This window comes from Sus scrofa, chromosome 17 (genome assembly GCF_054392235.1).
Source record: "Sus scrofa isolate SSC_HxYL_T2T_F1_AM1 chromosome 17, Sscrofa_HxYL_maternal_Yorkshire_Landrace_v2.0, whole genome shotgun sequence".
NCBI lineage: Eukaryota > Metazoa > Chordata > Mammalia > Artiodactyla > Suidae > Sus > Sus scrofa.
This window is the reverse complement of record NC_139399.1, coordinates 58,445,131-58,471,737: the sequence shown is the minus strand read 5'-3', so window position 1 is coordinate 58,471,737 and position 26,607 is coordinate 58,445,131. Positions and strand designations below refer to the sequence as shown.

At 44.7% G+C, this 26,607-nt stretch overlaps 1 protein-coding gene across 2 annotated transcripts in view; it reads right to left on the bottom strand.

The window, feature by feature from the left end:
- The window catches only part of ARFGEF2 (ADP ribosylation factor guanine nucleotide exchange factor 2), a 97,322-nt gene that overhangs the window by 5,971 nt on the left and 64,744 nt on the right, over positions 1-26,607 (bottom strand). For both annotated transcript variants that reach the window (XM_003483981.5, XM_005654245.4), the window contains exons 24-35: positions 24,676-24,716; positions 24,404-24,573; positions 20,101-20,252; positions 13,841-14,013; positions 11,167-11,327; positions 8,848-8,978; positions 8,579-8,708; positions 6,711-6,846; positions 5,491-5,629; positions 5,330-5,384; positions 3,586-3,700; positions 836-966 (exon numbers count right to left, since the gene is read on the bottom strand). In XM_003483981.5, the coding sequence (XP_003484029.1) occupies positions 836-966; positions 3,586-3,700; positions 5,330-5,384; positions 5,491-5,629; positions 6,711-6,846; positions 8,579-8,708; positions 8,848-8,978; positions 11,167-11,327; positions 13,841-14,013; positions 20,101-20,252; positions 24,404-24,573; positions 24,676-24,716 (1,534 nt within the window). The remainder of the gene's footprint in view (positions 1-835; positions 967-3,585; positions 3,701-5,329; positions 5,385-5,490; positions 5,630-6,710; positions 6,847-8,578; positions 8,709-8,847; positions 8,979-11,166; positions 11,328-13,840; positions 14,014-20,100; positions 20,253-24,403; positions 24,574-24,675; positions 24,717-26,607) is intronic.

The following is a 26,607-nucleotide window of genomic DNA, read 5'->3' as shown; positions in this document are numbered from 1 at the left end:
ACTGTATACATAAAAGCTTGCATATATAAAACAGAAAAGTGAATGCCTGCTACCTTTAGCCACTATTTTTCCTCTCAGTTATTTGTGGTTAAACTGTATACCAATTATAAGGAATTGTGGTTAATAACACTTTTCATTCTTTCGTTATTTGGCCATGCCTGCAGCATGTGGAAGTTCCTGGGCTAGAAATCAAACCTATGCCACAGCAGTGACCAGAGCCACTGCAGTGACAACACTGGATCTGTAACCCGCTGCACCACAGGAGAACTCCAATAACACTTCTTTAGCCTTTTTTTTTTTTGCTTTTTATGGCCGCACTTGCGCACATGGATGTTCCCAGGCTAGGGGTCCAATCAGAGCCACGGCTGCCGGCCTACACCAGAGCCACAGCAACATGGGATCCGAGCCTCCTCTGCGACCTACATCACAGCTCGAGGCAACACCGGATCCTTAACCCACCGAGCGAGGCCAGGAATCGAAGCCGAAACCTCATGGTACCTAGTCGGATTCGTTTCCACTGTACCACAATGGGAACTCCAGTAACACTTCTTGCGGAGCACTGAGGTGGGGTGTGGAATCTGAGTGGTGGTATGTTGGTAAACTGGCTCTCCAGGGATGAAGAAAACAGAACGCCTGTTGTGAGTGTTGGCTGATTTCTGTGGTATACATACTCTCATCGTGGCCAATTTTAAGTTACCAGTCCGGTCAATGAACGCAGGGCTGGGAAGAATGAGCAGGACGGGCTCTTGAGAGGCAGTCCGAGCCGGCTCCAGCACCACTGCATCCAAGCAACCTCCCCATGGACAAGGATGCCCTTCCCCAGGCCCGCTCTCACCTGGGCAGCAACCAGGTGCTCGGCATCTTCCTTTTTGCTCGTTGCAGGGTAGAACACGATGTTGTCAATGGTCTGTATCAATTCCAACTGGACCACACACTTGATGAGGAGGCTGGCAAACAGTTTCTGATCTATATTAGATGATAAAGATTAACCCTAATAATGATTCAGCCTGTACTGCATTCACTGAGCTCCCCACTATGTGCCAGGCACGTTCTTGAGGCTGTGACGTGACAGCGAATAAGCTGGACAAAAACCCTTGCTCCCATGCACAGAGAAACAGTGACCAAGTCATGCAAGCACAGGCTATAGCACATCAAACGATGAGGACTCAGGGAGGGGATACGGTAGGGAAGGTGTCGAGGTGGGGTTGCCAGTTTAACAAGCTGTCAGGAAAGGTCTCTGCAGCATGCTCTCTGAGCAGAGACCTGAAGCGGAGGAGGGGTCAGCCGTGCAGGTCCCTGTCCTCCAGCATGCTTCTCGGCTGCCTGAAGGGTCACCCCTACAGACCAGCTCTGGACTGTGCTCAGCCCATGGGAAGGCTACAAGTTCCTGCAGTAGCTGGATCCTACAAAGGGCTGAGTCTCAGCCTTGAGGGCGGGGGAACTGGGTGCGGCTGATTTAAGTTCCTGGTTCCTGGATTGCTTTCTGTCTGCCCTGGAGGTGGCTTTCCACTTCTGCTTCCATATCCTCCAAATGTCTCCTCCTAGCGCTTTCCGTGGTTAGCCATCTCTGACTAGTTAACAATTCTTTGTGCGGAGTTTTCCCTGTTGAAATTATTGGTGTGGTTTCTGCCTAATGACTAGCCTCTGACTAATGTCTCATCTTCTTAATCCCTGGGCTCAGGGACAGCCCATGTCTGGCACTTCCTAAGTGTTGGCTGATGTGACTGTAATAAAAGCAGGGCTTCCTTTTCAACTTGGTGTTATGGAATCAGAACACTGAAAATATTAAATAAATAAATGCTAAAGAAACACAAGGAGTCGGGTCGGCTTCAAGCATCTGAAACTGGCTGTGAAATTATACAGACATATAAAAATTCTCCATGCAGAATTAGTTTTAATTGAAAAAATATAGTGGAATTGCAACAGATGTACATTTAACTTATGCCAATCCAAAGACACCATCTTGGATGAAAAATAAAAAGAAGGAAAGAAAACAATACAAGTGGTGTAAGAAATTCTGCCTGCTGCTCTGTTCACTGAGCTCGTGCCTGGAAGGGAGACGGAGCTGGGAGACTGGGAGAAGCAAAGCGCTGCTCCTTGGAGGGACGGCAGGGGTCTCCAGTCTCCCTGCTGCACTCAGTGGTTCCATTTAAAGAAATGTCCACTTGCTCCTCCCACACAAGCCAAGCCCTTTATCTGGGGCTGATGAGGAAACAGCTCACCCTCTGCCTGGGTCGGGGAGAGACACTGGCTGTGCTGCAGACACCAAGGAAACAGCCTGTCAGTCTCCAGTTTGGTGTCTCTTTAATGGATTCCCAGGGTGGTTCTTTCTTATGCCTTCAAAAGATAATGGGGACCACACAGGGCTTTGTCTAATGTGCTGCTTCCGAAGATAATGTGAGCGCTAACACCTACAGCCTGGTACGGCAAGAAGAGGGAGAAAGTGCTATGAAGAAAAATAATGGGGACCACAACTTGCAAAAGACCAGACCAACACCAGGAAAGTTAAAATTTCTCAGGCAGCCAAAAATGTCCGTGCCCCAAGTCTACTGTATATTGGCAAGCTGCGCCACTGAGGTCCCAGGGCACTCAGACCTAAGAGCAGCCCTCAAAGGGCGAGCGGAAGGAGCACGTGCGAGCACGCACAGGACAGAGTACAGTGTCTGGCTCACATAACTGTGTGAGACCTTTTTTTTTCATGACAGGCGTGATACACACCATAAGCAACATTGTGAGATAAATTTAATCTGAAACTCATATCCAGAAAAGGGATCTCTAACACATAAAGAGCCCCCTGCCAACCAATAAAAGAAAGATCAACAATCAATACGTAATGAGCAAAGATGATGAACAGATAGTTCACAGAAAAGAAAATAGAAATGGTTCTTAAACACATGAAACTGCTCAGTTTTACTCATAATTAGAAAACTGCAAACTTAAAACTACTCAAAAGATACCAAATATCACCTCAGTGTTTCCAAAGATCATGTAAATAGGTGCAGCCTTAATAGGCAGCAATCTGGAATTTTCGGTCAAAACAGTAAATGCACTTCTCTTTTAACCTAGAAATCCTATTTCTGGGAATTCGCTGTACATATAAACTCACAACACATGTATTAGGTGATTTGATGCTATGTTGTTTATAACAGAAAGTCTGAGAATAACATAAAAGGCCACTGGTAGGAACCCAATTAAGCAAATAATAGTACATCTACAATGTGGGGCAGTATACGACAGCCTAAGAGTGCGAGAGCTCTTTGGGTACTGATTTTGAATAATCTCTAAGCTGTATTAAGTGAAAAAAGAATAATGCAGAGTATTCTATAATTTTTATACAAAGGAGTGGAGAAGAATTCATACACATCTATATGTGTGTTTGTGTATATGAATAAGCATTTGCTTGCATATGAGCAAAATGTCTCTAGAAAGTTATACAGAAACTGGTGCCACTGGTGCCACAGGGAAGGGACTGGCAGACTGAGGCCCAGGAGTGAAAGAAAGGCTTATATCTTGTTTACCCTTCTGAACATCTGAATCATGAGAATGTGTTATCTATTTAAAACAATTTAAAAAAAGTGGCCTTACTTGCATATGGTCTAGCTTTCCAGCTGTCATCGGTTGGATTAGAGAGTTGGCTCTGGCCTCTCTCAGAGGCATTTTTATCTATGCTGCTTAAAGACTGGCGGTCCAGATCCACATCCTAAAAGTAAACCAGAGAGAAACACCACGTTCATTTCTCTGTCCACAATTCAGTACCTGGGCAGAAATGTGCTGTTTCAGCACTGCTGGCCCAACTTGAATTTAAGACTCTTACTCCGCTGGAAGCACAATGTAGTGCCTCTCAGAGGCCGCGTGGGAGGGATTTCATATTTTAATGATTTCTCCCGCCCATTAAAATTTCACATTTTCTTTTCTTTTTTGTCTTTTTAGGGCCGCACCCTCGGCATATGGAGGTTCCCAGGCTAAGGGTCCAATCAGAGCTACAGCTGCCAGCCTACACCACAGCCATAGCAACACAGGATCCGAGGCACGTCTGCAATCTACACCACAGCTCATGACAACTCCAGATCATTAACCCACTGAGCGGAGCCAGGGATTGAACCTGCAACCTTATGATTCCCAGTTGGATTTGTTTCAGCTGTGCCATGACGGGAACTCCATAAAACTTCACATTTTCCTATTCCAACCTAGACAACTTCTCTACATATTATAGATGAGTATGATAATTTTTTTTCCTTTTTTTGCCTTTGAGGGCCACACCTGTGGCATACGGAGGTTCCCAGGCTAGGGGTCCAATCAGAGTTGCAGCTGCTGGCCCACGCCACAGCCATGGCAACATGGGATCTGAGCTGCATTTGTGACCTATGCTGCAGCTCAAGGTAATGCCAGATTCAGATCCGTAACCCAGTGAGTGAGGCCAAGGATCAAACCCACATCCTTACAGATACTAGTCAGGTTTGTTACCACTGAGCCACAATGAGAACTCCAAACCAAAGTATTTTAAAGTGATACTTGATTTATGGGGCCTTATGCACAAAAAGCCCACTGCTATTTCATTGGGAGAGATGAAAGCACTCTTCATAGGGGAGGGCAATAAATAAGGAGAATTACACCAAAGCAAAGTTTTTAACACGGAAACACCAGAAATGACATCAGAGTCCACCAAGGGAGACTTCCTGAAATACATGATAATGATGTGCAGCCACTGATGAGGCTGCTCTCAGAAAATATTGAAGAATATGGAAAAATGTCCACAACGGTGTTAAGTAGTACACTATGTACAAAGTGAGCCCAAATTCTAAAGACGTGGGTTGTGGGTGCTCAGTCACATAAAGAAAAAACTAGAAATGCTGTGTGTTTTTTATTGAGTGAAGGGACTTATTTCCTTAATACTTTTTTGTACTTCCTAAAAAGTAAGTTAATGAATATATACAGTGTTTAGATCTTGTCTTTTTCACTCACTTCCCATCAGAAAAACACAAACTGGAGTTCCCGTTGTGGCTCAGTGGTTAATGAACCCAACTAGTATCCATGAGGATGTGGGTTCGATCCCTGACTTTGCTCAGTGGGTTAAGGATCTGGTGTTGCTGTGATCTGTGGTGTAGGTCACAGACTCGGCTCGGATTCCAAGTTGCTGTGGCTGTGGTGTAGGCCGGGGGCTTCAGCTCCAGCTGGACCCCTAGCCTGGGAACCTCCATACGCCGTGGGTGCCGCCCTAAAAAAGAAAAAAAGGAAAAAAAAAAAACAAAACGAAAAGCACAAACTGCGCTGCTTCATTTTTTACAGTAATATGTGATCAGAGAAAAGACAACTGAAAAAAAAATCCTACCAGATGTTTTTCTGATGGATCTTCCTCCATTCCCACAGGTCTCCATGTCAGCAAACTTAAAGGAACACGAAAGAAGGGAAATGGTCAGTGCGAAGGCAACCCACAGCTTTAAAACAGCCCCGGGTATAGAAATCACCAGCAGTAACCAAACTAACACTCACATGTGTGGGATGGTTGTTTTGAAAATATCCAACATACAATTGCATGTTTCATCCCAGACGGCAGGGCTGAATTTCTCTCCGTTGGATATTACTAAATTTTCTAAGCAATTTGTACCTGATCGAGCCAACTGCTCATTATCTGCAAAACAAAACAAGCTATGTCATTAAACTTTAAGTGCTGTTTAGATTCCAGTCTGACTGCTGATGCCTCATATCTTGAGGTGAAGACTATACAACTGGTGGGCTTGCTATAATGAAGAACTGCTATAGATGGTATGCACATTGTTAGTTTAAGTGGGCTACAAAGAGGTAAAGTTACAGAGTTCCCGTAGTGGCTCAGCGGTTAACCAATCTGACTAGGAACCATGAGGATGCAGGTTTGATCCCTGGCCTCGCTCAGTGGGTTAAGGATCTGGTGTTGCCGAGAGCTGCTCGGCTCGGGTCCCGAGTTGCTGTGGCTGCGGTGCAGGCCGGCAGCTACAGCTCTAATTCAACCCCTAGCCTGGGAACATCCATTTGCCACAAGCGCAGCCCTAAAAACCACACAAACACAAAAAAAGGTAAAATTAATGGAACGTCTACATTTTACTACTTAATTAACTGACTTCTTGTATGAGATATGGTAAAGGAAGATGGAAAATATTAGACCAGTGTTTCTAAAAGCAAGTCACTCATACATTATATTTCCAAATTTTGTTATGTCAGTATCAACTTTTTTTTTGTCTTTTTGCCATTTTCTTGGACTGCTCCTGCAGGCAAAAAAAAAAAAGGACCAAAAAAAAGGCACACAAAAAAGAAAAAGGCACACACACACAAAAAAAAAAAGACAAAAAAAAAAGGCCAAAAAAAAAAAAAAGCCAGCCTACACCATGGCCACAGCAGCAAGGGATCTGAGTTGTGTCTGCGACCTACACCACAGCTCACAGCAACACCGGATCCTTAACCCACTGAGCAAGGCCTGGGATCAAACCCGCAACCTCATGGTTCCTAGTCGGATTCGTTTCCACTGTGCCATGATGGGAACTCCAAAAAAAACGCATTATAAACTGACTTGATGGAGAGATTGTTTTTATGTTCTAATTAAATAAAAAAATACTCATTTTTACCAATTAAATTATACAATGTTCTCCTTGGCATTATATCCGTACTTATAAATATTGAAAAAAAATCTCATTAAGAACTATGTCAAGAAAAATGATCCCTAACCACAGAAAGAGTACCTTGTTTTACACACCACTGCAACTGGGCAAATATATCAGAGAGAAGAACTTCATTCAGAGCTTCGTAGAACTGGGTAAATACGTCACAAACAGCATAAAGTGCATGATTGCAAGTCGTTGTCATCCACTCAGATTTCTGGAAAAACAATTAAAGGATAATATTTAAAAGCCACTCTCTCTGCAGGGGGACAGGCATTCTCACATAGCACTGGCAAAAACATTCTGAAAAGCAATTTGGCAGCAGGTATCCACGGTCTTAGAAATGTTCACACCCACTGATGCAGTAACACTACTTCCAGAAATGGGCCCTAAAGAACTCATCAAAGATCTGTGGGTGAAGGTTTATGAATAATACACTGGTATTTATATACTATAAACACAGACATAAACTAATGCTCAGTAATGTGGCAACTGAGTACATCCAAATGACAGAATATTAAAGAGCCATTCAAAGTGAGACTTCCAAAAATTTTTAATGATTTGGAAAAGATGAATAGGAGATTATGCTAAATATTTACGTAAATATGTGATTATGCTAAATATTTACATCAAAAATTTAAATATTAAAAATGATGTTTAGGGAGTTCCTATCTTGGCACAGCAGAAACGAATCCGACTAGTATCCATAAGGATTCGGGTTTAATCCCTGCCTTGCTCAGTGGGTCGGTGATCTGGCGTGGCTGTGAGCTGTGGTATGGGTCACAGACATGGCTCAGATCCCACACTGCTGCGGCTATGGTGTAGGCCGACAGCTGTAGCTCCAATTTGACCCCTAGCCTGGGAATCTCCATATATCCTGGGTACAGCCCTAAAAAGCAAAAAAAAAAAAAAAAAAGATGTTAGGTAGACATTTTTCCAAAGAAGATATATAAATATAAATGGCCAACAGATACAAGACAAAGCGTTCAATATCACTAACCCTCAGAGAAATGCAAATCGTAACCACAATGAGATATTATTTCACGCCTATTAGAATGGCCATCATCAAAAAGATGAGAGGGGAGTTCCCATCATGGCTCAGTAGTTAACAAATCTGACTAGGAACCACGAGGTTGCAGGTTTGATCCCTGGCCTTGCTCAGTGGGTTAAGGATCCAGCATAACCAGTGCTGGGGAGGATGTGAGGAAAGGGAACACTTGCGCACCGTTGATGGGAAGACAAACTGTGAGTGTTCAATTTTTTTTCCTTTGTTTTCCTGTTTTTGTTAATAATGAAAAAATTTTAAATTACTTTAATAAGATTAGAGAACTGTATCTGTATATAACCTTAATCATATCTGAACCATGTAGAAGACTGCCACAACAATAACTCCAATTTCTGACTGGGAAAATTACAAATTTTCTGTATACTCCTAATATTCTGTATCAAGCACATGCTGTTTTTACACTGGGGGAGGGAGGGATCATTGCTCCTAAAACAAAGTAAAAAAGTTACAATCCCCTCCAAAAATCTTAGGATAGGGGTCCCCTCCTGACCCCTCCCCTAGGGGAGAAATAACAAAAGACACCCAGAGGCATCAAGCATCTTTTTAAAAAAAGGCCTAATATTTGCCGACATTATCTCCAATTGATACGAATGAAATAAGTAAGAGGACCAGTGAGGTCCTACTAAAGTGACCAAGTCCAACACCCGAGGGTCGAGTGGGCAGACTGGTGATTTACTTCCTCTTACTCTTCCCCGATGGGGAGTTTCTTCGTACTACTTGATACTGGCACAAGAGGGCCTGCAAGAAGGTCTGTATTTTCAAAACACATCTGACATGGCTTAGGATTTAAGACTTAGTGTTTAAGACGCCATGGATGATGATGCAAGCCCAGAGGCGGACAGAGGTCAGAAGGGCTCTTCCCCCACATCCCCAGGGTCATCACCTCTGACTGTTGCTCAGGGAGTTTCATATTGTCAAAAATCCTGAACACGATTCTGAACAGGTCTTGCCACCAGTGCTTTTCAAAGGTGTGGCCGTAGCTCTTCATGATCTCGAACATGACCGTGAGTCCCCTGGAGGAAACAAGGCAGGTGGGCAGAGGGAATGGGGGGGGAAAGAGGACAGCAGCGAGCGGGAGCGCAGGGGCGGGGAGCAGGCCACGGAGGCTGATTCAGTGACCAAAGGAAGGGGGCCCGCTGGGGACACAGCTACCTTGTCCGGACATCCAGCTTGCATCTATTAATGATGCAGGAGAGCTCAAAGAGGATGGGGAACCAGCCTCGGACCCAGACCCTGTCGCCAGGAGCCACATTCATGTCGTCACTTGTGTATTCTTGCAGGACCTACAACGAGAATCACTCTCAGAGGCAGACCAGGCAAGAGGAAGGAAGGAAATGAAACAGAACTACGTGGGGATTAAAGGCCTGCACATTTTCCTTGCCTAAAAACATCCATTCAGCAAGGCTGTGATGGGAAAGCCTGGGGAGACAGAGGCAAGCCTGTCCCAAGGGCACATGAGCAGTTTCCCATGAACCTACGTAGATCTTAGTGTAAGTTAAATGGAGCAGATCACACAAGTCCTGGAGGCAGGAGGTGTTACATTAAGAAAAACAATAAAGGAGAGTTCCTGGTGTGGCTCAGTGAGTTAAGAACCTGACTGGTATCCATGAGGACAAGGGTTTAATCAGTGGGTTAAGGATCTGGTGTTGCCACAAGCTGGGGTATAGGTCTTGGCTCAGATCTGGAGTTTCTGTTGCTGTGGCATAGGCTGGCAGCCGCAGCTCCAATTCAAACCCTAGCCTGGAAACTTTCACATGCCACGTTGTGGCCTTTTAAAAAAACAAAAGCAATAAAGGTCAAATGGTGACAGCAAAATATCCAGGATAATTCACTACCTTGGGTCTTTCTGGAATGATGTTACTCTAATACTGTAATACATATTACTTAAAACAATACAGCAGAAGCAGTTAAGATTTACTAAGTGCTTGCTCTGGGTCAGGAACTGTGAAGGCGCTCTACAGGGATTAATGATACAATTTCATGAAGCAGGCCCCAAGAGGTTAGATAAGCTGCCCACGGTCACGCAGCCAGGAGCTGGCAGTCTTCCCATAGTCTAGAGGTGAAGGCCCACTTTCTGCCCTATCTCTGGGATATCTGCTCTATAACCACTTCTGAAGTCATGTGATCTGTTGTAATGGAATTTCTTTATCAACTATGGTTATTTAAGGTTAGGCAACTTCTCTCTGTGTTTCGGTTAACTTCCCTGTACAATGGGGATATAACTACCCTTCTCAGAGGCCTCATGTGGGGATTAAATGAATCCACACACAGAAAACGTCTAGACCGTTGCCTGACATGAAGTGAGCGCTCCATCACTCTCGTTACCACCACATCTCAGTGAGCTGCTGTAGGGACCAGACGCATCATCTCAGGGGTTTACACTGCTGTGAAGAGTGCTTCAAAAGACATCTAGATAGGCCATCAGTCTAGCTGTGCCTGTTTCTACCTGGTTTCAGGTGTTTTGAGACTGGCAGTTGAACCAAGCAGGCGTGCTTGCTTGGTTATTTATTTATTTATTTAATTTTTGTCTTTTTAGGGCCACACCTGTGGCATATGGAAGTTCCCAGGCTAGGGGTTGAATCGGAGCTGTAGCTAAGCTGCTGGCCTATACCACAGCCACAGCAACACCAGATCCAAGCCACATCTACAACCTACACCACAGCCACGGCAACCCGGGATCCTTAACCCACTGAACAAGGCCAGGGGTCAAACCTGCGTCCTCATGGATACTAGTCAGGTTCGTTAACCACTGAGCCACAATGGGAACTCCACATGCAGGTTTCTTTAGGAAGGTGCAACATAACAGAAAAACCTGGAGTTCCCATCATGGCCCAGTGGTTAATGAACCCGATTAGTATCCATGAGGACATGGGTTCAATCCCTGGCCTTGCTCAGTGGGTTAAGGATCTGGCATTGCCGATCCTTATATCCTGTGGTATAGGTCGCAGATGTGGCTTGGACCCTGTGTTGCTGTGGCTCTGGCATAGGCTGGCAGCTACAGCTCTGATTCAACCCCTAGCCTGGGAACCTCCATATGCCTTGGGTGGGGCCCTAAAGAAAAACCTCAAACTTTCTTGGGAGAAATAAAAGGTGATTTTAAAGTGTGGTTTCTCAGCCACATCACAATGGCATAATGTCATTTCCTAAAGGGAGCTTTGTTTTCTTCTAAACAGAAATGTCCAGCTTCTTCATCTTTGTCAAAATTCTCAGCTAAACTACTATTACTTTCTACAAAAATGATTTGTAGAACACCATATTAAAGCTCAGTATGAATAAAGTAATTTCATACATACAAAATAACAGAAAAAGTACGACCCCTGTGATAGCAGCATTTTGAAATAAACACTGAAATTGAGGGGAAATGTGCATTTCTAAAAGAGTAGCTAGAAAGCTCTTTGCCAGGAGCAAGGGTTCTTGACCAAGGCTCCTTTTCCCCTCACTGCCCAAATGAGCGAGGAGAGGGGAACATACCCGAGGCCTCTCGGAGACGTATTTCCCACAGAAGCGGATGAGCCGGATGGCTTCCATGCTGGTGTCAGGGAAGGCAGCATTGCAGGCAAACTCCGACAAGCACTTGACAGCATCTTGAAAGGAATCGATGGCAGCAGGGAAATGGTGCTGGAAAATAGTTGCTGGGGAAACAAAGGCACATTTACTGTAAGACCAGGATTTAGAAATGGGGGGGTAAACAAACACATGCCAGAGATAATTACTTTTGTGAAAATCTAAGAAAAGCATGTCAGGGTCTCTGGAAGACAGAGTTTCTTATTAAATTATCCAGGAATGAATACACAGAGTACAGCCTGGGCAAAACTACACCGGTTCCTGAGCTCAAACAACAACGTAAAGACACAAATATTCATTCATTCGACAAACACTTATTGCACGCCAACTACATGCAAACCATAGTCTGGGTCCTTGGGACAAAGAGATGACCAATCAGATTTCCTGCCTTTGCTCCAATGGGCAAGATGGACAATAATCACCTAAATCAGTAGATATGGAAAACCTTCTTGGGTAGAGGGAGTGCTGGGTCAGGGGACAGAAGACAGAAGAGGTTAGTAGAGATGGAGAGACTCTTTAAAGAGGTCCTCTCTTTTCTTTTCTTTTTGGCTTTTTAGGGCCACACTCGCAGCATATGGAGGGTCCCAGACTAGGGATCGAATTGGAGCTACAGCTGCTGGCCTACGCCAGCCACAGCTGCACCAGATCCGAGCCGAGTCTGCAACCTACACCACAGCTCATGGCAACACTGGATCCTTAACCCACTGAGTGAGGCCAGGAATCGAAACTACAACCTCATGGTTCCTAGTTGGATTTGTTTCTGCTGCGCCACAACAGGAACTCCAAAGAGAGGTTCTTTCTGAGAAGTGTCCCTAAGGAAGTGAGAGAGGACAGCGAAAGAAAGCCAAGCTTCACTGGGAGGCCAAGGTGTCCGCTTTAGGATGGAGCATGCGGAACTCTGTAGAGTATAAACGTGGATATGTGCGAGTACAGTTGGCCCACAGGGCCCGCCTGACGGAAGCTGAGCCCTGAGCAAAGCTTTGGCCCCAGTTCTGTGATTCTGACACAGCCCCTAACTTCTCGGCCGTTTCCATCCTAAGACCACACCTCGTGCTGCCTCGCTGGAACCTTGGGAAGACAAAGGGAGATAAAGCAGGTCAGTGAGCTAAAGGTGACAGGCAACTTAGAAATGGAAGGTTTTCAAAATCCTACAAATACACCTAAGAGGAACATGAGTGGCAAGAAGTTTACAAGTTAAAAGACCTCAAAAAATCAAAGGTGATGCAACATCTTCCAACTTCCACAGATACTGAGACCAGTAAACACCTTGTGATGTGACGACAGGCAGGACCGAGGACCTGAGGTCAGTGCAGTGGAGGGACACCACACCGGCTCTGGGCTGGGCTGCCTGCACTCAATCCTGTTCCACCACCTCCTAGCTGCACGGCTTAAGACAAGCTGTCCTACTTGACTTTTCTGTGCCTCAGTGTCCTCTGCAGTAAAAGAGGGGGAAATACGGTACCCGCCTTGGTGGGTTCAACCTAACCCCAAATTCAAAAATGCTCGGGGAAAATAATTCCAGAAAGCTCCAAAAAGCAACTTGAATTTGCTGCGAGCTGGCAACGATTTACAGAGCCTTATGCCGTATTATGGGTCATGAGTAACCTGGACATGATGTGCAGTACACAGGAGGACGTGCGTAGGTGACACGCCAACACTATGCCGTTTCACGTTCGGGGCCTGAGCATCCCTGGATTTTGGTATCTGAGAGGGTTCTGGAGCCACCCTCCCACAGATACAGAGGGATGACGGTGGTCAGTTCTTGTTACTCACGCCACTTGTGTTCTACAAAGTCACTGCGAACCATGAATTAGCAAATACCGAACCATCACTCCCAAGGAACTGGGGGCTAGGTTCCTGCGAGCCTCTGGTTACACCACTTTCATCAACCTACGGACATGTATCCTTGTTTTATTTGTGTTTCTGTTTGAAGGCAATTCATTTAATACACTTTAATGATTTGTTAACATTGAACTCATGGCCAACAGCAACACAACTCATGCGTCCAAACCAAGGCTCTCGAAATCACACATTTTCTCCCTAAGTCCACAGAGCCGTCCGGCCCTTAGGGGCATGGGCCAGCTCCTCAGCACCGCGCTACGGGCCAGGTTCAACGACGAAGTCATCAACTAGGATAAAGATGCCAAATATGTGGCAGGAAGTTTTTACCACAGAAAGGATACTAATTTATTGCTAGTAAGAGAGGTGAGACATGAAGGCCGTGTGCAACCTCAGCCGGGAACGTGAGCCTTGGGTGGTGAGCATTTCCCTGCTCTGTGCCTGCCCGTGTCAGCAAATGACCACAAAAGGGCCGGGAATGTTGGTTGGGGGTCACGTATAGATTTTACTGAGTTAATGAATTCACAACTGTGGAATCTGCACCTAACCAGGGTTGACTGGGTTTCCTTCCTGGGGCTGCCGAGCACGTGGTTAGGAGCCCGGGGCACCACCTGGCACATGATTACATCACAGGGTAGCTACAGCAAGGAAGCCCCTTTGGGGAGTAAAACAGATGGGAAGTGGTCACGCCTCTAGACCTGCCACGTGGGACATCAGTCAGGAGGAGAAAAGAGACACGTACTGACGATGTGACCTGTGGTCTGGAAGGCCAGCTCCACGATGTTCCCATCATGGTCCGAGGCTGCCTGGTGGAACACAGCGAAGATGTTCTTCCAGCCTGAGCGGATGTTGGCAGCCTGGGAGTTCACCATCTGGGCGAGGCAGCGGATCACCATGTCCCGGATGGTGGGAGACCTGAGGAAGGAATGGGGCAGCCATGTCATCTGCACGAAGGGCAGTGGAAAGATAAAATGAATACAGCTCACAGCTGAGAAATGGCATTAAAAGAGATCAAAGAAGATGTAAAGAAATGGAAAGGTATTCCATGTTCCTGGATTGGAAAAATCAATATTGTAAAAATGGCCATACTACCCAAAGCAATCTACAGATTCAATGCAATCCCTATCAAATTACCCATGACATTGTTCACAGAACTAGAACAAACAATCCAAACATTTATATGGAACCACAAAAGACCCAGAATTGCCAAAGCAATACTGAGAAACAAAAACCAAGCAGGAGGCATAACTCTCCCAGACTTCAAGAAATACTACAAAGCCACAGTCATCAAGACCGTGTGTTACTGGTATCAAAACAGACAGACAGACCAATGGAACAGAATAGAGAACCCAGAAATAAACCCTGACACCTATGGTCAATTAATCTTTGACAAGGGAGGCAAGAACATAAAATGGGAAAAAGAAAGTCTATTCAGCAAGCATTGCTGGGAAACCTGGACAGCTGCATGCAAAGCAATGAAACTAGAACACACCCTCACTCCATGCACAAAAATAAACTCCAAATGGCTGAAAGACTTAAATATACGACAGGACACCATCAAACTCCTAGAAGAAAACATAGGCAAAACACTATCTGACATCAACATCATGAATATTTTTTCAGGTCAGTCTCCCAAAGCAATAGAAATTAGAGCAAAAATAAACCCATGGGACCTAATCAAACTGAAAAGCTTTTGCACAGCAAAGGAAACCAAAAAGAAAACAAAAGGACAGCTTACAGAATGGGAGAAAATAGTTTCAAATGATGCAACTGACAAGGGCTTAATCTCTAGAATATATAAACAACTTATACAACCCAACAGCAAAAAAACCAATCAATCAATGGAAAAATGGGCAAAAGACCTGAATAGACTGTTCTCCAAGGAGGATATGCAGATGGCCAGCAAACACATGAAAAAATGCTCAACATCGCTGATTATAAGAGAAATGCAAATCAAAACTACCATGAGATACCACCTCACACCAGTCAGAATGGCCATCATTAATAAGTCCACAAATAACAAGTGCTGGAGGGGCTGTGGAGAAAAGGGAACCCTCCTGCACTGCTGGTGGGAATGTAAACTGGTACAGCCACTATGGAGAACAGTTTGGAGATACCTTAGAAATCTATACATAGAACTTCCATATGACCCCGCAATCCCACTCTTGGGCATCTATCCAGACAAAACTCTACTTAAAAGAGACACATGCACCCGCATGTTCATTGCAGCACTATTCACAATAGCCAGGACATGGAAACAACCCAAATGTCCATCAACAGATGATTGGATTCGGAAGATGTGGTATATATACACAATGGAATACTACTCAGCCATAAAAAAGAATGACATAATGCCATTTGCAGCAACATGGATGGAACTAGAGACTCTCATACTGAGTGAAATGAGCCAGAAAGACAAATACCATATGATATCACTTATAACTGGAATCTAATATCCAGCACAAATGAACATCTCAAAAAAGAAAATCATGGACTTGGAGAAAAGACTTGTGGCTGCCTGATGGGAGGGGGAGGGAGTGGGAGGGATCGGGAGCTTGGGCTTATCAGACACAACTTAGAATAGATTTACAAGGAGATCCTACTGAATAGCATTGAGAACTGTCTAGATACTCATGTTGCAACAGAACAAAGGGTGGGGGAAAAAATGTAATTGTAATGTATACATGTAAGGATAACCTGATCCCCTTGCTGTACAGTGGGAAAATAAAAAAATTAAAAAAAAAAAAAAGCATGAGAGAAAAAAAATCAGAGACAACAAAAAGAAAAAATAATAGAAGAGTCAGTGTGGGAGTTCCTGTCATGGCTCTGCAGAAATGAATCCGACTAGGAACCATGAGGTTGTAGGTTCGATTCCTGGCCTCACTCAGTGGGTTAAGGATCTGGCGTTGCCGTGAGCTGTGGTGTAGGTCACAGACGTGGCTCGGATCTGGTGCGGCTGTGGCTGTAGCTAGCAGCTGTAGCTCTGATGAGACCCCTAGCCTGGGAACCTTCATATGCCTCAAGTGCGCTCCCCCCACCCCCCCGAAAAGGCCTAAAAAAAGCAAAAAAAACCACAAAGAGTCAGTGTGGCAGTTGATGCCCACCTAGCAGTCATCCTCTCACCTCCTTAATAAGAGAAGTGTGATTTCATCTGGGCAGTAACATGCTCGATCTCAGGGGACCGATCATAAACAGTAAGACGATATGACAACCTTGTCTTGTGCGCCAGGCCCTCTGCTTCCCAGCCTCCCCCGACTCTGACTAATCGGATGTGAGAGAAGGGGAGGGGCTTGTGGGAAGGTTCTGCTTTGTCTTAAAAAGAACACACTGTCCCTTTTAATCATTCCCACATGGACACAGCGTGATGCCTGGAGCTAGAGTCTCTGTCCAGCAATCATGAAACAGTAAGCTCAAGGAAGCTTATTGCCCAGACAAAGGGAAAGAGCCTAGGTCCTTGGTGACAATTTGGCCTATGGAACTAAAGTTGGGACTGCCTGCCTCTGACTTGTTGTGTAAATAATACATAGCTTTGTGGTTTAAGCCACTGTTGGTTGGTTTTTCTGGCTCAAAACATTTAGACTAATACAGTCATAACTCTGCTTCCCAAAGATACCCACTCCTGATTTTTTTTCTTTTTTGGGGGCTGAACCCACAGCACATGGAAGTTCCCAGGCTACGAGTCAAATTGGAGCCATAGCTGCCGGCCTATACCACAGCCACAGCAATGCGAGCTGCATCTATGATCTATGTCGCAGCTTACGGCAATGCTGGATCTTTGAACCACTGAGTGAGGCCAGGGATTGAACCCACAACCTCATGGATACTAGTCAGGTTCTTAACCCACTGAGCCACAAAAGGAACTCATTCCTAAATTGTTAGTGCATATCCTCTTAGATTTTGGGGCAGAGATATTTGTGTTAGGGTAAATAAAATACACTTGGATGGGAGTATACGTGCATCATTTAAGATGAAATATTTAAATTTAATTACCACAAAACAAAACCCAAGAATAGAAAAGATGGCCCATTTTCTGAAGCAGCTGCAAGGTTCAATATGGTGTTACCTAGATATTTACAACAGATTAGCACATATGTCTTTAAGACATAAACACTAATGGAGTGAACACTATTATTTCAAAAATAGCAAAAAGCAAGACAACACAAACCTACTGCTTCTACTGCACTCTGAAAGCTTTGAAAGTCATCAGAGTGGTTTGGGGATGCTATATGTCCTAAGGACATCTGGCTTCGGACAACATTCAGGTTTGTCTACTGGACCCAGACTAACTGGTAATGGGGAAGGTCATTTAGAGAAGCAATGAGAAAATCAAAACAGAATCAAAGAAAGTCCACAAAGCCGCAGTCCACAAAGAAAATTTGCCACCGAGAAAATCAAAAGAGTCAAAAATTAGCCGCCAGTCCACAAAGAAAATTTGCTACCTGCAGATAACAGAGGACTGACTACAAACCTAGGGGACTTTAACACATGATACAAATGAATTCACAGTAGTCTTTCCCAGGGCAAAAAGCAACTTGTAGGCAAGAATTACACGTATTTATTAAGATGTTTTTAGCCTGACTGTTCAAAGTAATATATGACAACAATAAATGTTTTGGGAAATGTAGGAAGAAACATAAAGAAAAAGATACCTTTATATGATGCTATGGTATTTCACATGGATATCTCACTGTCTTCATTACTATACTATTTGTCAAATTCTATAACCTGCCCTTTTCACTGAATAACTAAGCATTTCCCGTGTTACAAACTTCGTGACCATTTTAGGCAGCTGCCCCACACTCCATATCAAGGCTATACCAACATGTACTTCAGCATTCTTGTATGGTTAGGTGGTTCCTGGATTTTCAAAAACTACTTCATGTGATTGACAACATTTCATTGTATTTTAAATTAACTTCTTGGGAGAGAGTTATAGAAGTGCAGAATTACTGGGTCAAAGGGCACAAAAATATTAAGGTTCTCGATGCATCCTGCCAACGTGCTTTTGAAAATGTTATAGCAAGTTGTGGTCCAACAGTGTCAGTGAGCGGCTGGCAGCGTGTGATTCTAAACTTCCTCTGGCCCTTTTCAGATGCTGGGTGGGCAGAGAAGGCCTGGAGTTAGGAGAGGAAGGACTCTGGGGCTGTTGGTACCCCGAGCCAGCCAGGTGGCCATGAGCACGCTGCTCAGCCCCACGAGGGCTCAGTCTCCTCAGCTGCTCTCCATAGCGTTCCCAAGGACAGGAGGGCATTTCTGTCCATAAGCTCCTATCAGGGGTGATGCCAGACTCAGGGATGAGCTTAATTTGGGCTCTCTTAAAATAAGTTATAAGGTCAAGCATATAGACATCAAGAGAAAGAGAGACATGTCAACTCTTTGCTGCTGTCAACTTCTGTGCTGCCCCCAAATGGCCTGTGCTGCCCCCAAATGGCCTTAAAGTCTTTGAGCTTGCAAGCCTTCATTTCCTTTTTAAAAATATGATCCTGGGAGTTCCCTGGTGGCCTATTATTTAAGGATCTGGCGTTGTCACTGCTGTGGCTTGGGTTTGATCCCTGGCACGGAAACTTCTGCGTGTTGCAGGTGTGTGTGGCCAAAAAAAAAATATGATTCCAACAGATCCAGAGTATATGCTTTAGGGATAAAGACAGACGTGAAGAGTGATGCCCGAAAGTCATCCTTGATATTTCTCCCTTGCCTGCCCCACGGCTCATCCACCAGCCCACACTGCAGGCTTTCTTTTCAAACGCCGGCAGAATCCAATCCCTCAGTGCCTCATCACCACTGCGACCTCTTTGGTCCAAACTTAGATAACTACAACGGCCAGCTAACTCATCCTCCTGTTACTCATTTCCACGCATAAATGCGGGATGATCCTTTACATGTGCTGGACCGCATCACTTCTCCCTGTGCTCAAAAGCCTCCAACGGCTGGCCTCTCACAGAGGGTGAGCCACAGTGCTGACCAAGTGGACTGGTCTAGTGACCTGGTGCCTACAAGCACTGGGACTTTTCTAGGATGCTCTGCCCTATTCACTGCCCCGCCCCCATTAGCCTCCTGGCTCCTCAACTATGTCAAGGACATCCTGCCCCAGGGCTTTTGCTCTTCCCTTTGCTCACCACACTCTTCCCAAGACCACCCCCAGCCACTCCTGGCTTGTTCCTCACTTTGGTTTAGGGTCCCCTTACCCAACATGTCCCATACAACAATAACTCCAAGAATAATTATCATGGAACATTTTATACCCACAAAAACAGATAGCATAGGGTAACAAACATACACATACCCATCCCTCAGCTGCAAGTATTTTGGACTGTTTGCTTTGTTGCTGTACAGCCGGCAGCAAGAATAGTATGTAGTGGATGGCAGGCCTCAAAAAGTATAGGCTAGGAGTTCCCACTGTGGAGCAATGGGATCAGAGGCATCTCTGCAGCACTGGGATGCAGGTTTGATTCCCAGCCTGGCACCGTGGGTTAAGGATCCGGTGCTGCTGCAGCATAGATCACAACTGTGGCTCAGATCTGATCCCAGGTCTGGGATCTGATCCCTGGCCTGGGAACTCCATATGCCACAGGGCAGCCAAAAACAAAAACAAAAACAAAAACAGGTAAAGAGAAAGAATGAAGAGAGTGACTGCTTCAGAGGGACAGCTGTTCTAAACTCTTTTATCACCTCCCTGGGGCAGAAATGCTGGGTCACACAATTGATGAGTCTGTTTGAGGGTGCTTTGTCAGTGGCTCACCCCCCGAACTCCTTCAGTACCAAGCCCAGAAGGATGCATGACCTGTTTCTATGAGTTGCTGGGGGGTAACCTGTTCTCCAGGGAGAGGTCGCACACAGATCTTAGTGTGATCTACTTAGAGACAAGGTATGAACTGTAGTCTGCTCGTTTTATTTGCTTCTACCAACGAGAGAGGGAAAAATTAATAGTGTAGTTAATGTCAGAAGGCCTTTGAGACTCCCAACGGGGATGTAACCAAGGATTTTCTAGAACAATGCACGTACCTGTTTTTCTTCATGATATGCTCAAAGGGCCTCAGAAAATCTTTCTGGAAACGGAAGTTGGCTAATTCTCCCTTCTCAAGAAATTTCATGGATAGTTGCCTTAATGAGTCAACAGCGAAGATAGCCACATCCTCATTGGGGTTACAGCCAACCTGAGCAGGAACAGGACGTGAGGTGAGAGAGGCAGAGCAACGCCTGTGGATACGGGATTCTGACCATCAAAGACAGACAAGCTGCCTCAAGGTAAATGCTCTGGGACAGCACACCTTAGGACAAGAAAAGGTATTTCTTGGCCATGACCTATACCATTTTAAGTTTAATGACAAAAGATCACTATCACACATTTAACTAAACATGCTTTCAAATGTGCTAACTTTGTGTCTCTCTGTCACATTTTGATAAGCCTTGCAATATTTCAAACTCTTCATTATTATATTTGCTATAATGATCTGTGATCAGGAACCTCTGACGTTACTATGTGCAAAAAGATTACAACTTACTGAAGGTTCAGGTAATGCTTTTTTTCTTTTCCTTTCTTTTTTGGGCCGCACTTGTGGTATATAGAAGTTCCCAGGCTAGGGGTTGAATTGAGTTGCAGCTGCTAGCCTACACCACAGCCACAGCAACACAGGAGCTGAGCCGTATCTGCGAACTACACCAAAGTTCACGGCAATACCAGGTCCTTAATCCCACTGAGCGAGGCCAAGGATAGAACCCACATTCTCATGATAGGTACCTGTTGGGTTTGTAACCTGATAAGCCACAACAGGAAGTCCTGACTTGCACTTTTTAAGCAATAAAGTTTTTTTTTTTTTTGGTCACACCCATGGCATGCAGAAGTTCTTAGGCCAGGGACTGAACCCAAGCTATAGCAGTAACCAGAGCCAGAGCAGTGACAATGCCAGATTCTTAACCCACTGAGCCACCGGGGAACTCGAATATTTTAAAATTAAGGTGTGTACAGTTTTGTTTTTTGTGATTTTTTTTTTTTTTTTTTTGTCTTTTCTAGGGCCACACCTGCAGCATATGGAGGTTCCCAGGCTAAGGGTCTAATTGGAGCTATAGCCGCCAGTCTACGCCATAGCCACTAGGGATCTGAGCTGTGTCTGAGACCTACAACACAGCTCACAGCAACACCAGATACTTAACCTAATGAACTAGGCCAGGGATCGAACCTGCAACCTCATGGTTCCTAGTTGGATTCATTAACCACTGAGCCATGACGGGAACGCCTGTGTACAGTTTTTTAATTGCATACTTAATACACCACAGTATGGTATAGGCATAACTTTTATGCACTGGGAAACAAAAACATTCATGGGACTCGCTTTGCTGCAACATTTGCTTTACTGTGTTTGTCTGGAACTAAACCCATAGTATCTCTGGGGTCTGCCTGTACACCAAACAGATTAAAAAGCAATTAGCTTTGGGGAGGGTCTGGTTGAGAGGTGCTGATAGTCAAAGGTGCTTTTAGCTATAATTTTTTTAAAGTGTTCATGCAACGTTGATGTAATTAGACACTATTAGGAACACTATTCCTGGAGTTCCTGTTGTGGCTCACCAGTAGTGAACTTGACTAGCATCCATGAAGATGCGGGTTTGATCCCTGGCCTTGATCAATGGGTTAAGGATCCAGCGTTGCCATGAGCTGTGGTGCAGGTCACAGATGTGGCTCAGATCCTGCGATGCTGTGGCTAAGGTATAGGCTGGGAGTTGTAGCTCCAGTAAACCCTGAGCCTGGGAACTTCCATATGCCACCAGTGCAGACTCCCCATCCTCGCCCCCCCCCAAAAGAATACTCTTCCCCACTTCAAAAACCCAGGATTCAGGAATTCTTGCTTCAGGAATATACACAGGCTTACCGTGCAGTTTTTGCACACCCAAGGACATACTTGTGTCCTAGTTTGGAAGAAAAGAAACATGTGACTGTTGCAATGACTGTGCTAGAATCCTGAGAACTGTACTCAGCCATCCCTATTCAAAGCCACAGGACTCTCATGTGCTCTGTTCTCAGAGGAAAGCAGAACATCCTTCTGAGGTGGTGGAAAGAAAGACGAGCCCTGGAGTGAGCAATTGAGTTTTCCACAACTCTGTGCTTAACAGCACTGATTAGATGGAACAGACACCGCAACAAGGCTGATAACCATGAAATGTCTAATTACAATCTGCCAGCCTAGATCCCAAGCTTGTCATAGGCTTGGACAGGAATAGGAAGTGCAGTCAGGATGATGGTTCACACATTTTCTTTCTCTAAAAACTTCACATCAATGATTTCAATTGGCCCACTAAGAATTTATTTATCCAAAATGGTGGGAAAAAATGGCTCTTGAGTTGACTGACTCTTCAGATGACAGTGTTGCCATTGCTCTGGTCTTTTGGAGGCTCTCATGACTGCCTCTTCACTGGCGGTTCAGGAAGGCCACCTCCGGAGAGGCCTGACACAGCACGTTGCCTGTCTGTCATCAGCTATTCTATCACAAAACTCAAGTGAGCTCCACGAGGGCAGGGGCCTCATCTGCCTACTACCTGGCCCAAGCACTCAGACAGTCTGTTAAAGAGGTGGTGTTCTCAGAGGTACCTTACTTTGAGCTGATAAGGAAGTAAAATAAACAAAGAACTCTGATTAGCTGATGGACCAAGTTAGAAGCAAGACTACATCTGACAATGCCTCATTTCAGTGAGGTCCTGCAACTGCCCAGGAGAGTCAACAGCGCCCCCCTTTTCCCTATTTGATTTCCTGACATCAATTGCTAGCGTTCAATCGATCATGGTGGCGTATTTACATTGTTCTATATCCCTATGGCAGATGATTTCTATTTTTTGGTGGGCACGCGGGGGGTGGGGGTGGGTGGGGGTGGTTTGAGCCCGAGGCATGTGCAAGTTTCTGGGCCAGGGATCACCCCTGTGCCACAGCAGTGACCCAAGCCACTGTAGTGACAATGCTGGATTCTTAACCTGCTGCACTGCAAGAGAACTCCCCAGAATTTCTTTTTATAATTTTCTTCTATACAACATAGAGAAGCAATTCTCTTTTGGATAAATTGTCTCTTATTAACACTACTTTATTTTTATTTATTTTTGGCTCCTTAACCTGCTGAGCCACTAGGAAACTCCTATTAACACTATTTTAAAGCGTCTATATTACAACTCTTTATCTCCAGGCCTGAGAAAATTTTTTTGAAATTATGAAATGTGTTTTGGTTGGAAACAGTGTTATTAAGCTGTTAGTTTTCCCTTAAGCAAATGACATTACAGATACAGACATACATATACATAATAAATATTCTGATTTCATTTGTTCAATATACCTGTGCACATGTTTATATGTATATAATGAAACCACTAGTGGAGAAAATCTGGTTTTCTCTCAGTAGGTGTCAGTCTTAGAACACAGAAGTCTCTGGCTTGCTTCTGATTTAAATAAATGTTAGTCTCCTTGACAAAGGTTTCAGAAGAGTGGTGGCCATGGGAGCCGGAATACAAGACATAGTGACATGTACAGTGAAACTATATAGAACGTAACCATCTTCGGTCATTCAAAAGGTGCATCGGGATTTTGCAACACTTCAAACACCAGTATGTTTGTCCAGTGACTATAAGGATTTTTCTGGTGTCAGCTTAGATCCTAAATATGGAATAATAAAGTTTTTTCTTTTTTTTTTCTTTTGCTTTTTAGGGCTGTACCAGCAGCATATGGAAGTTGACAGGTTAGGGGTCAAATCGAGGCTATAGCTTCCGGGCTACACCACAGTCACAGCAATGTGGCATCTGAGCCACGTCTGTGACCTATAACACAGCTCACGGCAATGCTGGATCCCTGACCCACTGAGTGAGGCCATGGATCCAATCCGAATCCTCTTGGATACTAGTTGGATTCATTTCTGCTATGCCACAATGGAAACTCCCTTCTTTTTTCTTTTCTGGCTGCCCTGAAGCAAATGGAAATTCCCAGGCCAGGGATCAAATTGAAGCCAGAGCTGCGACCTACACCACAGCTGCAGCCAGGCCAGATCCTTAACCCAGTGCACCAGGCTGGGGATCGAAATGGCGCCTCCACAGAGACAAGCTGGATCATTAACCCACTACACAACAGTGGGAACTCCTAAAGTGTTTTCAATACTAGTGGATTTTTAATTCATTCTCTGTGAGTTCTATCAGTCTCTGAGTATGCTACAAGCTGTTTGTGACTCTCCAGGGGACGTGATTATAGGCATCTAAAACACTCAAATCACTTCTTTTCTGAATTTAGCTGCCTACCTTGTTTTGGACAAGGATAAAGTGGTTTTTGAATTTGAAGCGTTACCTTATTGAAGTGATCTCCAATCACATGCCATATCCGGGACCACTGCAGTCGGATCCGATTCATGTTGTAGTACGATATTTCCACAATCTTCTGCAAGCTGAACATGCGGGGGTGGTGGGGGGAAGCCAGCTCATCCATGGACACGGCACACAGCCAGCGGACAAAGTCAACTATAGGCCAGACCCAACAACACACGTGAGGCCTCGTTAGTAATGGTCCGACAGTCACAACATGAGGCTTCTGTAGTTGTCACATGTGAGTCGACTACATACCTATTGCATTTCCATCCAGTCTGGTAGATCCAGTAAAGATTCTAGGAAGAAAATTCCAGACATAATACAGTAAAAACGAGATTTGGAAGCTGAAGTTTCAATTTCAAACATTTATAAAAGACAGAAAAGAAACATTTCAGGTCTGGCACTTCCACTAGAATAAATGATGAGGCATCAGATGTAGAGAACTGGTCAATGAGCTGAGTTGAGAGCAGAAATGACAGAAAGAGAAAGTGACACATCAAAAGGATGGGAGAAGAGTCAAAATATAATAGCAGTAAATGTCACAACAGAGGGAGTGGCAGGGCGAGGACCTTTAAAAAGCTGTTCCTTTAGTAGAACAACTGAAAAACTGACAAAAATTTTACAAAATGAACTTTTTCAGACCTAACTCTGGAAACTACCAAAGGCTTGTCAAAATGATTATGCAAGAAAAATGGCTGAGCAGTTCGTGTTGTGGCTTAGCCGTAATGAACCTGACTAGTAAGGAGGCAGGTTAGATCCCTGGCCTCACTCAGCGGGTTAAGGATCCAGCGTTGCTGTGAGCTGTAGTATAGGTTGCAGACGCGGCTTGGATCTGGCGTTGCTGTGGCTGTGGTGTAGGCCGGCAGCTGCGGCTCCGATGCCACCCCTAGCCTAGGAACTTCACATGCCGCAGGTACAGCCCTAAAAAAGAGAAAAACGGCTGAATCTTTACAGACAGCATATAGTTGGACTATGTTTATTTAATCCATCCTGCCAATCTCACTTTAATTCAAAGACACAAACAGGTTGAAAGTAAAAGTATGAAAAAAAAGATACAGCATGCAAACCGTAAACAAAAGAGAGTAAGAGTAGCTGCACTGATATCAGACAATACAGACTTAAAACTAAAATCACTGCTAGAGACAACATTTTAAAAAAAAAATATTTATTTATTTATTTAGTCTTTTTGCCATTTCTAGGGCTGCTTCCCGTGGCTTACGGAGGTTCCCAGGCTAGGGGTCCAATTGGAGCTGTAGCCACCGGCCTACGCCAGAGCCACAGCAACATAGTATCTAAGCCATGTCTGCGATTTACACCACAGCTCACGGCAGCGCCGGATCCTTAACCCTCTGAGCAAGGCCAGGGATCGAACCCACAACCTCACGGTTCCTAGTCGGATTCGTTAACCACTGAGCCACGACGGGAACTCCCAAAGAACATTTTGTAATGATAAAAGGTTTATTTAATCTATGAAAAAAACCTAACAATTGTAAACATACATGCATCTAACAACAGAGCCCCAAAATCATGAGGCAAAAGAGACAGACTAGAAAGGGGGAAACAGCCAATTCATCGATGTCCAGAATCAGCAAGTCCACACCGGCAGGAAGTACATCAGTGGTTGTAGGAACTGGTGGGAGAGGAAATGGGGAGCACCTGCTAGCAGATGCGGGGCTTCCGTACCGGGTGACGAAAAGGCTCTCAAGTTAGACGGTGGTGATGGCTCCACCACGCAGAATGTACTGAAAAGCCACTGAATTGTACATTTTAAAGCAGTAATGAAATCTTTTGGTGTGTGAATTATATCTAAAAAAAATGTAATGGCACACAAAAAGGTGCTACTGTCTACTCCCTGGCTAAGGCAGAGAAAAAGGAAAGAAGTGTGTGGTTAGCAGCAGAATTATACGTTTTGTTCTTTGGGCCTAAACCAAAGGGAAAGCAGTAGGGACAACTCATCAAAGGTGCACTACGGGCAGTATCTGCTGGAAAGAAGGGGAGAGGCAACAGGAGCAAGGTGATCAAAATATGCTAATAACGGGTTAAAAATACAGGCGTTCCCGTTGTGGCACAGCAGAAACAAATCCGACTAGGAACTATGAGGTTTCGGGTTTGATCCCTGGGTTAAGGATCTGGTGTTGCCATGAGCTGTGGTGTGGGTTGCAGATGTGGCTCAGATTTGGCGTTGCT